At 52.7% G+C, this 11,945-nt stretch overlaps 1 protein-coding gene across 2 annotated transcripts in view; it reads left to right on the top strand.

Annotated features, from left to right (window-relative positions):
* ASS1 (argininosuccinate synthase 1) overlaps nucleotides 1-5,200 on the top strand; it is a 77,824-nt gene extending 72,624 nt beyond the window's left edge. For both annotated transcript variants that reach the window (XM_084650234.1, XM_084650235.1), the window contains exons 15-16: nucleotides 3,099-3,164; nucleotides 4,922-5,200. In XM_084650234.1, coding sequence (XP_084506360.1) covers nucleotides 3,099-3,164; nucleotides 4,922-4,976 — 121 coding nt within the window. In that variant the 3' untranslated portion in view covers nucleotides 4,977-5,200. The remainder of the gene's footprint in view (nucleotides 1-3,098; nucleotides 3,165-4,921) is intronic.
* Nucleotides 5,201-11,945: the final 6,745 nt, after the last annotated feature.

An 11,945-nucleotide genomic window follows, 5' to 3' on the forward strand; every position in this document is an offset into this window, starting at 1 on the left:
CTGGTGCACGCGGGGCTGGGGCATCTTTACCACGGCTAGCGAACCAGGCTCGGGGCAGGGCTGGGGGTACAGGGTGGAACCCCCTCCGCCTGGTCTACACTCAGTGCTTCCGCCAGCTCTTGTGCAAGTGCGGCTGATTTCCCAGGGATCCCTGCTGCGGACAAGGCCTTGGGGATGTGCCTGGGGCACCGGGGACCCCAGCCCGGACAAATCTCGGGCTTTGAACCCTGCTGTCGTGCCGTCCTACCGCTAGTTTGTAGTGCTGCCCGGTGGGGGTGAGGTGAGGACGCTCTACGGAAGCTCCCAGTCCCTTCAGCATGAAACCTCCCTGAGTAGCGGTGGGACAGGAATGCCGAGGACTGGATGGGGAGACTGGAACCTGCCAGGCTTGGCTTGGGTTAGAAAGGAAAACACGGTGGGGTGTGTGAGTGTGTGAGAGAGAAGACTGATGGGGAGAGAAAGACTGACGGGGTGGTGGCAGAGAAGAGAGATGGGAGAGAGACAGACAGACGGGGCAGAGGAGAGAGACAGACAGGCGGGGCGGTGGCGGAGGAGAGAGACGGGAGAGAGACAGACAAACAGACGGGGCAGTGGCGGAGGAGAGAGACAGGAGAGAGACAGACAGATGGGGCGGAGGAGAGAGACAGACAGACAGGCGGGGCGGTGGTGGAGGAGAGAGATGGGAGAGAGACAGACAGATGGGGCGGAGGAGAGAGACAGACAGACAGGTAGGGCGGTGGCGGAGGAGAGAGACGGGAGAGAGACAGACAGACGGGGCGGAGAAGAGAGACAGACAGACAGGCAGGGCGGTGGCGGAGGAGACAGACGGGGCAGTGGAGAGGGGAGGGACGGTGGGAAGAGAAGTGGGGGAGAGGGGGCTACAGACCAAGCTGCGGGGATGCAGTCTGGGAAGAGGGGAGGAGTGGTTGGCATTTAGGGCCATGTTGGTAGACAATGAGGATGCTGTTTCTGGTGGTGGGGGACAGGGCTCATGGCCGGAGCGTGTAGAGAGGAGACTTCAGAGGAGGAAAAGGCCCCCTACTGTGCCCCCCCCGTTTGGTTAAAAGGGTTGCGTTAGGTAAGGGGCCTCCTGCCAGTCACGTGGCAGAGTAAATTACACCTGTTTTTCAAGAGATGGGGAAGAAAGTTATCAGGGAGGGAGAAGGGAAAGGTTGAGTCGGAGACCTTGGGGCAGCAAACTTTGTGGGGGGTTCCCCCCCCTTTCCCCCTGCTCTATAATTAATTTGAATGTACTCAGCCCAACAAAGGGCCGTATCCTGAGACACCATGATGGGAGGTGCTTTTTGGTGAGCGCCCGCCGGAGGGGCAGCACAGGGCAGAGCTCTTTACTCAATTGGATTTGAATTCCCGGGGGGCTGAAGCTGTTCTCTCTTTGGAGCCTCTGTTCCTGGGGATGGATCGTGGAGCACATGACAGTTGCGTTGGTAAATGGTTCAGGGAGCTGCTGCCTCAGAAGGAGGCAGGCCTGGTCTGGTTTTCCATGGGGGGCTAGGAAGGAGCCAGGGATTACTTGCAGTTCCATTTTACTAATTCCAGAAGGCTCCAGAGCTTCCACCTCCGTCAAGACCATCCAGCAACTCCAGACAGTGCAGGAAAAGTCAATTTTCAGAGTAGCAGCCATGTTAGCCTGTATTCGTAAAAAGAAAAGAAGGACTTGTGGCACCTTAGAGACTAACAAAGTCAGTGTCTGGGAGGAAGGGGGAGGATTCCCCTCCAGAGGGCTTTCAGAATAACGAGACCTACTGTATTCTACTGGGTGAGGCCCAGACTAAGGGCCCAGGTTTTCTGCTCACTTGTGCATTGCACGTGCATGGTTACACACTCGTGCATTGCATGTGCATATAGACACACGTGGGAGGTGCAAACTTGCATTTATTGTAGGTGTGCTTGTGTATGTCTCTGTCAAGAACAAATCATGTCAAACCAGCCTAAGAGCCTTCTTTAACAGGGTGACCAGCCTTGCGGATGGGGGGAAGCCGTAGCTGTGATATATCCCTACTTTAGTAAGGCTTTTAAGACTTTCTCACATGACCTTCTCCTAAGCTGTCACACTGGGGTGCAATCCAGACCAGCGAGCCGTTGTGTCACCTGGGTGCCTCACAGTGCTTTGCTGTGCTAGCTTGCAATTTGGGCTGCTCACAACAGCCTTCCAGCATGCAGGTCACACCTTAAGTGTCTGGACAGCCATAGTCCTTGTCCAGCAACTCTGACCCCAGGAGCCTGTCAGCAAATGGCTGACCAAATTCTCAGGTCAAATGGCTGATTCCTTTGTCTTAGGTGAGAGAGAGAGAGAGAGAGAGATGCCCTGCTGTCTCGATGATCCTATTTACTACTTATATGTACATTGAGGGAAACACACATTTCTTCATTCAGGATACATCTGCCTCAGTTTCCCTGCCTGTCAAGCAGGGCCAATAACATTTCCCCTATCCCATCAGGATGAGGTGATGTTGAACCTGAGCCCTGCGCAGGGCTCTCTCTGAAGGGGAATGTTGCCAAGTATCCTTGTTCCAAAGGGGTTCTGTATTCACCCGGTGGAAGGTGTGTAAAAAACCTGAATCTCAATGCAAGGCCCTTGAATCAGCGAGTTGGTCGCTTTCGCCATGCTCCATACTCACCGTTCCCCTTGGCACTGCTAGCAAGCCGGGGCGCCTGGCACAGGCGGAAGAGGCCAGGGGTTAAGTCGTTAGCTGAAGACCTGGTCTCAATTCCCTGCTCTGCCATAGTCTGCCTCTGTGACCTGGAGGAAGTCGCTCAGCCTCTCGGGGCCTGCATGGTGGGGATGCTAGATTTGCCCTGCAGCCCCGGGGCAGCCGAGCGGGGAACTACATTACAAGTGTGTGAGCTGCGTGTGCTGCGCTGACGGGGACCAGATAAGAACAGTAGATTGAAAATCAGGTCACTTATTTAGGTGTCGACCCTGGCGTTTGGCAGTTTACATCTTTCCCCGGGCGGAGGAGATAAAAGGCAGCCTTGTGAGGTTTGCAGCTCCTCTCTCCGGTTGCATTTGCTGAGCCAGGGGTGTCCTGATGTTTAATGGTCTGTTTTTCTCTCCCCCTCCCCCCTGCTTTTTGCAGTATGAACGTACAAGGTGACTATGAGCCCTCCGATGCTACTGGCTTCATCAACATCAACTCCCTTAGGTTCGTATAGCCCCAGCATGAACATCCCATTTCCAGGTGGGCCCAGCGTGCAGTGAGCTGCTGGAGCGGGCTTGATAGTGTGCTGGAGATCCCTGCAAACGCTGGTGCATGGAGAGCTTCTCTCGCTCATTCCCAGCCAAGAACCTTCCCAGGGAGGCAGGAGAGACATTGGGAGCATAGGTCAAAGATCAGCCAGGGTTTCCCTGGCAGTGGGGTGGCGGTATGTGGCTTGTTCCAGCAAGGTCTATGATCACCCTCCCCGCATGAGCTCCTGGCATATCTGCTCCCCACTAGCTGTCTCCCAAGAGCCCTAGAACAGCCAGTTCCAAAGCCTTAGCCATGTGGGAACTAGTCAGTTCTTGGAGCGCAGGAATGAAAACTGGCTTGTTTCCTCCTTGATCAGGCCCTGGAGAAAGAGCAGCAGCCTGGCTGTGTCACTCTCTGGGCCCCACTCGGCCTCACGTTCACCCTTCCTAGGAGCTTCCCCCCATGTCTCCAATTTTAGGTTTGCAGGAGGCATTTCCTGTGTGGGGCTTGCACGTCCTGAGGCCTTGTGCCTGGTGCACTCACGCTAGCTGTACCAGTGCAAACCCCTCCTGCAGGTACCATTTACCCTGGCACAAGTCACGGCTCTGCCCAGGCAAGCTAATCGGGGCCTGCCCTGGTTTGTATTTGGGGTTAAATCCCCATTAGCTCAACTGGTGCAAACCCTTGTTTGCCCTTGTCTACCTGCAAGGGTTAGTGCAGGAACAGAGACAGACCAACGACTGCTGATGGCCAAGTCAGCCAACACCCGAGAGTCCACTCCGCTCACCACTAGCCAGCTGGGACTGAGCTTGTCTACACTGCCGTTGGCGGCATGACTGCAGCTCAGGTGTGCGTCCCTGCGCTCGCTTTAATCGAGCTAGCACAGATTAAAATAGCGGGGAAGGCGCAGCAGCATGGGCCATGCAAGCCCGCCTGGTCCCCCTGGGTGTGTATTCAGGTTGCTAGCCCAGGCTGGAGTCTGGACCACCTCATGTTCACTGCTAGCCTTAGCTCTGCTAGCTGCAGCAAAGCTCGCACAGGTAAGCTAAGCCGTGTTGCAATCACCTCTCCAACTGCAGTGCAGACACAGGCTGCTAGAGGTGAGTGAAATGGTCCAGTTGCAGTGTAGACAGGGCTCGAGACACACCAGGTGGTGCATGACACCAACCCCCACATCTAATGCCGAGTTAAAAGGGGGACGGGGCCTGACTTCCTTGGAAGCTGAGCTGCCCTGGCAGTCCGTCCCAAGGCAGTAGATGAGACGATGGGCAGGAAGAAAACCACCCGCTCATCGCTACCCCCTCAGTGGTCACTCAAGCACCTCCAGCCCAACCTGGACCACATGGCCTGCATGAGCAATTACAGAACATCTCAGGAACAGGAGCCTTGGCTAATTACAGCTTCCTACAGAACCTCCAGTCTCTGTATTTTACTTATCTCCCAGGCCCTGTGAATCCCCTTGAATGCTGTGAAACACACCATATTTACATAATGGACTCTTTCTTTTTCCATTGCCTGTTAACTGCTTTGTTCTCCACAATAATGCACAATTCCCCCCCCCCGCCCCCGATCAATTAATTACACTAGCGGGCAGGGAAAAAAAAATCAAACTGTACAGGCCTTAACAAACGTTTGCTCTGACATCCCCTCATTCCGCCTAAATTAATTGAATCGAAATGCGTGTTATTCCTGTTAATTTACAATTAATTTTTTTTTAATCTGGTTTACAGGCTAAAGGAATATCATCGTCTTCAGAGCAAGGTCGCCGCAAAGCAGAATGAATAGCAATCAATAGCGCACGGGGCTCTCACTCCCCTTTCTAATTTTTCGAAGCGCTCGTACTAATTGTGTTGGTAATTTATAATTGTAACTCGTCTCCCGGAGTTGGCTTGGAGGTGATGGCTTTGTTACAAGGCTTCCACAGCAAGCGAAATGGAATAAATAAAAAGGGGTCAACCAGGAGAGGAGCGAGAAAAGAAATTAAAACAACCCAGCTTTTTGTTTCTTTACGCCGAGTAGGGTTTTATTATTTGATTGTTGCTGTTTGTTCTTCCTGCACTTAGATGGCCAAACTGTTCCTTGAGCCAGTCTTTGTGAGGTTTGCAGTGGATTAAGTGCCTCTGAAGGACACGCGGTTTTGTCCCAGTGTGTACCTTTTTATTGGAGTGGGAAGGGGGAGAGGGAATGTACCCAAACAATCCACTTACCTGCTTCTTCCTTGGTTGAATGCTAAAAGGCCACCAAGGATGGGGAAGCAAAACTCCCATCACTGCTTCTGATGTTTAAGTCATTAAGGGGATGTCATTGTTTCTCTCTTATCCTCTTGAGTGCCAAAGGGTCAGAATTAGCGTTTGTTTAATTTAAAAAAAAACAAAAAAACTTTTCCTCAATCTGAGCCCAGAAGGAATGTTCTGTTCCGTATGATGATTATTTTTATTTAAATTCCAATTTAAAAGGGAGGTTTCATCTTCCTGGGGCTGGGTGGTGGTGGTGGGGGGTTTGAGATACAATCATTCCCAGGTGCAGCCTTGACATGGCAGCATTGTGCCAGAGCATGAACACCGCTCTCTGGAAGGGGCTGGGGAGAGGGAGGTGAAGCTGAACGAGCCTGCTCTGAAGTGCAAGATAGAAACAAAGACGGGCTTAGATCCAAGGTCCAGCTCATCCACTGCCCTGTCTCTGACAGTGGCCAAGACCAGATGCTTCAGAGGAAGATGTCTGAACCCCACAATAGCAGATGTGGGCCAATCTGCCACCAGCTCATCTTGGGCTCTCATAGTTAGAGTCTGGCTTAAGCTCTGCTGCAGGAGGTTTACTATCCTTGCCAGAATTTTTCATTCACTCTGGCTAGTCTCGGGCTCCATAGAAATGCCCAATCCTTGGCTGAATCTTGCGAAATTCTTGGTGTGCAGGAGGAAGGGACTGTGTGTTGGGCTCCAGCCCAGCTCTCACCATGACCTTCTGGGTGGCTGGAGCATAGTAAGTTGCTAGGTAGCTACAGATTTGTCACCGTACTGCTGATGTTCACCCAGCTGGGCTGGGCTCACTTGGCTTCTGCCACTCTACACTCTGCCTTGCTGACAGCTCTCTCTCCCTGCGCCTGTATGCGCTACTCTCCTCCAAATCTCCTCCCTGAATGCCTCTGCCATCCCCCTACCATGCCATGCCCCCTGTCAGGAAAAAAACAACCCTACCATGGCCAGGGCTCCAAGAACAATCCCTCTTCTTTCCAAGATCCCTCCTTAGAGACCATTCCTTTCATGTGAGCTCCTCCAGAGCTCTCGCTGATCTCGCTGGCACCCATTTTCAGCTGCAGTACCTCCTGTTGTGCTGTATGGGCCGGTCAGAGTGAGAATGCAAAGGCTTGATCCTGCCAGGTGCTAAGCACCCTTAGCTCCCCGTGGCATAGGCTTGGAGGCCATGCTACAAGAATGAGATGCTGCAGGGTATGCATGGGTGTTCTCCTACGGATGTGGTTTCCTACAGATGTGGTCTGATACCTCATCACCCACCAGCATTAGAAAAAATCATCGTGCATTGTGGGAAAGCTGGAGCCACCAGCTTTCCAGTGTTGTATAATGTTATTTGCGTAGGTGGATGAATCTTGGACTGTCCTCTCTTGAAATGGTCACTGATCCCTTAAGAGCTTGTTACCAAACAGACTTGGGATGCTGTGAGTAGCCAAAGCACAATAGGACAGTCCAACCCTATTACTCTGGCTTGTATCCTTACAATAAAACACCTCTCCTCCCCCCACATGCCCCATACACACACAATCTGAAAACGGTTGTCGGAGCAAAATATGGATCCAACTTTTGCAGTTCAGGAACATCACCAATGCCCAATGGATCATCTGAGAATGCATGAAAGAACTCCACAGATTGGTCTTGTCGACGATGGAGAAATGCCCCCATGTTAGAACACACTGAACTACCATGACATTAAACATGGCAGTCCTTCTCGCCCCAGACCACTAAGTCGTGTTTAACACCGTGTGTGCTACTCCAGGATGTAATTTCCTGGTGTAGCGGACACAGCGAGAGGCAGCCCCAGACTTTAGGGGCACGTTGGGTGCTGATCGCTTTAGAGCAATCTGACCATAAGTGGCACAATGGCAGCTGCTGGGTGTTGAGTGCTTTGGAAAATCTGACCCATGTTGCATTCGAGTTCCATTCAGAGCAGAGCTCTAGAAAGCCTTATTAGCATTGCTATGGCAAATGCTGGCCTGTCCCCTTCAGATTCCTATGTTATCGTCTGACAGCCACACTTAAATCCAAGGCCTCTAACCCCTCAGCACAATGGTGCTCTCCGTGGCTTTGGGGAGTTCAGATAGTGCCGCGGCAGCCTTGATTCCATGCAATTTGGGTGCTAACTGGTTTATGCCATGACACTAGGGTGGGATTAATTTAAGTTGAGAATGGGACACATTGCATAAAACAGCTGTAGATCTTGATCTGAACTCATGGGAGGAGGAACCAGCTTGGTTCAGACAAAGTCTTGGCTGTTTTCTTTGCTGTTGAAGCCGATCGTATGTTCTGTTGCATTCATTTTGTCACCTTTGGCAGGTCTATGTCAGTGACAGCTTCCTGTTGCAGTTCCCAGCCAGTGGGCGGTGTGAGGTCGATGCTGTTTAAATGGAGCTTGTGGGGGACTGAGAATCCAAATGTATAACAATACCCAGCTCGTCTCTGGTGCTTTTCATCACTAGATCTCAAAGCACTTCACAGTGGAGGTCAGTCTCATTAGCCCCATGAGCCCTTTGCAAGTCCCGTAGGGAAAAAAAAAAATTCTTCTCCATGAAGAATTATCTTACAACTGTAGAACCTAGAAAAGGAAAAGACCCAGGAGATGATCTACCCTTCTTCCCCACTAACCAGTGCAGTATTATGCCCTACACAGCATGTCTTCTTGTGCTCTGGTCAGGTAAGTTTACATGTCTCAAGCAAAGGAGCTTCCAGTGTTTCCCATTGGAGACTATCACACCACCATCTCCATCATCTCCCTGTTGGGAGGCGTTCCTCCTGACAATCCACCCATGACACCTTGATCCACTCTAATTCCTTTGCATCCTTGGTGCATCTGCACATCATGTGGCTGTAAGTAGGCATCATGTCACAGCAGGTTAGCCAGGCTCTACATACTATCTAGCTCCTTTCATCTTTCTTCCAAAAACCCATCCTTCCAGCTGCTGGGATCATTATAGTGCTTGGCTCTGAACGCCCTCCAGTTTGCCAATATCTCTCTGATTTTAGCCAGCCAAGAACTGAGTCTAATAACTCACCAGACCTATATAGAGGAGGACTTGAGCTCCTTGCTCAGTGACTGGATACCTGTGCGTAGGGAGCCCCAACATTTGCACTGGCCTTTGTTTAAGTGCATTGAGATATTTAGGCTGGGTTGAGATTTTTGGATGGAAGGTGCTAGGTGAGTGCGTAACGTTGTATCTTTCTTTGTTACTATGCTATCACAACATAACTTTGCCCTACCCAGGAGCCCAGGCTGGGAACACCCACTGAACTGGACCCCACAGAGATCTTTAATGGAGGCCGTTTGAGTTGCTGAGTGTGGTTCAGGGCACAAACATTCAAGGTGGTCCCTTGTGCAAACATCTGCTAGCTTTTTCCCTCCCTCTCTGCCGCACCCCTCCAAGCTCCTAACTACGGGAAAGCCACAGTGCAGGCAATGGGCCAAATGTGGCTCGTAGGGCTGGCCAGTGCAGCGGTGTGGCTGGGAGGAGTACGGAGCTGAGTGTGCAATACTCCGGCTTGAGCTGGGCGGTCTTCAATCCCGTTGAGCCTTGCTCGGGCAGATCTGCAAACTCCATGGCTGGCCGCTCTGCGTTAAAGACAACTGCCGTGGAAAGCTGCTCCCTTTGTCTCCCCACTGCATGGCCAGTGCTGTCCTCAGCTGGAGAACATTTGGACGCCCTTTACCATAACCTCGCTCTTTTCAGCACCCTGCCCCGCTTGGAGGGAGCCAGTTAACTCACCCGTCTCTCGTCCGTCCATGTACCTGGAATGGTGGGTGGAGGCCAGCTTCTGAATCCAGGGAGCAGCTCTCTCTCTCCCATCAGTCCGGGGTTTGCGCCTTACAGCTCCTCCAGCCCCCTCCGTCCTGTGAGAGGGGCTTTGGCAGACAGCCCTGCACACGGAAGCCCGAAGAGCTGTGGATAATTGGCAGCTGACCGGCCTCCCTGTTGGCTCTAACCTCAGGCTGGCCAGGCTGATCTGCACGCGTCTCAGGCTAGAGAGAAGGGGTCATCTCAATCGATATCTCATCTGCAGGCTCTCCTAGCGGAAGTGATAGTATATTGGAACATGGTAATGGGTCTCGTCTAGTGGAAAAGGCTAATCTTTCCCAGCTGTACAGGATCTCTGCAGGTGTCCTCCAGCTTTCTCCCTCCCGGCTGCCCCGGGGCCTTGTCGCTCACAGAAGAACAGACATTCTTCTTTAAAGCTGCAGCCGTCCAATTTATTGCCGGCTCCTTCCAGCCGGTGCAGAATGAACCCCCTTGCACCCCTTGTCAGATATGCTGGGCCATCTCCAAGCCACGGCCTGTGGCTGGAGGGGCTATTCTGCTTTGGGGGTGCTGCCCCACTAACAGGAGTGAGAAGCTACCATCAGAGAGAAAGCAACCAACCCGTGGGCCTTGCACAGCCAGGAACTGAACGACGCCCAGTTCCCAGGTGGAGGATCCAGGCAGGCGCAGCTGATCCAATGCCCCAGAGCATTACGGTGCAGCCCCCGTAGCAGCAAGGGGGCTTAGCTGGACAGCCCATCAGCCACCGCAGAGGCCCGAGCGTCTCCTTCAGAAGAATCCCCCCAACTCTCTTGATCAAGGACCAGCACTGGCCACGGAGCAGGCGAGCGGCTGATGGTGCCACTCCCCACGGGTTATCGGTTAATGCAGACTCAGAGCTAAAGAATGAGGATGATTTTTGTCTGGACAGTCTAGGTGCACCGGGTCCAGTGGCATAGACTGGGACTGCCTCTCCCAGTACACTGCTGCCCTAGGGCTACACCTGTTCCTGGCATTGGGAGGAGAATGGGGTTGCTGCCGTGCTCCTGAGCTGACGCGGCTTCTCCGCATCCTCCCCCTCAGCAGCTGACTGACCCGGAGCCTGTCATCTGCAGAGGGTCCTGTTGTGCGACTGCCGGTGACCAGAAGCATGGTGTTCGGCTTCCTGTGCGCCGCCGGCCTGCTTCGTTTTTTTACTGTGTAAGCAAGTGACACTAACCCGGGACCATAAGAGCCTTCTAAGAGTTCTTGAGCTCCAACAAATTTCTCAACGTGATTGAGAGTTTTGTTGGAGTAAAGTTTTGACCCAGCTAGAGCTGGGTAGTCTAGTGGTAAGAGCACAGACCTAGGAGTCAGGAGGGTCGGGCTCTGCTTGGGATGCCTTGTGTAACCTTGGCCATGTCACTTTCCCGCTCCGTGCCTCAGTTTCCCCAGCTGTAAAAGAGGGACGGTGATTCTTCCCTGCTTTTCTAAAGTGCTTTGAGATCATGGGATGAAAAAGCCTGCATGAGTGCTGCTAGGTAGTATTGTTATTTAATTGTGACTACCTACTGCAGAACTGACAGAAGTCAGGCAACATCTGTAGAATCTCGACTCCATTGTAAGTAAGCTCTTCAGGGCAGGGACCATGTCATTGTAGGTGTTCCCATAGTGCCTAGCACAGTGACCTCCAGCGCTGGGACAGGGGCTACTGTAATACAGATCATAATAGCAACCAGTAGTTTTTGGTAAACTTTTCAAAAGTACCTAAGGGGCTTAGGAGCCATTTTTAAAAGTGACTTAGAACGTAGGCACCTAAATCCCATTAACTCTCAGGAGTCCCTTTTGAAAATGGGACTGAGGCGCCTATGTCCTTTTGAAATGTTACCCTCCGTCTACTGCACATTGGTTGCATCTGCGCTGGGCAACCTGAATGGTTAAGAGGAGACCATGAGACACCCCTGAGCCTTGCGCACAGTTCACGGACCCTCCGCCCGGTGTGGTGATTAAATGTGCTTCCACGAGAGCGAAATTCCCCGGTGGGGTTGGGTGCATTTAGCTAACGGCTTCGCAGGCGATGGGCGTCTTTGTAAACCCCTTAACAAGGTGCCTTTGTCTAAACATTTAACAAGGCTCCCTCTTGCTTCTCCCTGGGAGTTTCCCAAGGCTGGGGCTGGGAGTCCTGAAAGGGACCATTATGCTCTTCCCTGGGACACGCTGCCATGGGCGGCAGAGGGAGAAGGCTGGCTGGGATCAGAAAGACACCAGGGCAGATCTGCACACCCATTACAAAAGGCTGCCCCGAGGGGACAGACAGTCAAAGCTCAGCCGCAGCAAAGAAAGAAACAAGAGGCCTACACAGGAGGCTGGAACGGCAGAGCGGGAAAGTCCATCTGGTCACTCAATAGCAGTGGTCAGTGACCTACTGGTGCTTTGTGAGGGCTTCCTTCTGGCCTGCCCCTCCCCCCACCCCCCAGAAGGGGGGATGACAGACGTGGTCATGTGCGGGAGGCTGCAGAAGGGACAGGTATGTTTTGTTGGCCTTTGGTAACCGGAGAGTCAGACCCCTGCTGTTACCAGCGCTTCCACCCTCTCAGCTCGCTTACTCTCTGCAGCTCCCATTCTCAGGGCAAATGGGTGCAAGAGGAGGTTGTAGCCGTGACCTTTGTGGTCACATGAGCTGCCTCCAAGGGGGTTGCTCTCACCTGGCCCGCTTTCCCCCCGCCCTTCTGGCTCCAACCCACATGATTATGGGA

The sequence above is a fragment of the Lepidochelys olivacea genome (genome assembly GCF_965140295.1).
Source record: "Lepidochelys olivacea isolate rLepOli2 genome assembly, chromosome: 16".
In the NCBI taxonomy this organism is placed as follows: Eukaryota; Metazoa; Chordata; order Testudines; family Cheloniidae; genus Lepidochelys; species Lepidochelys olivacea.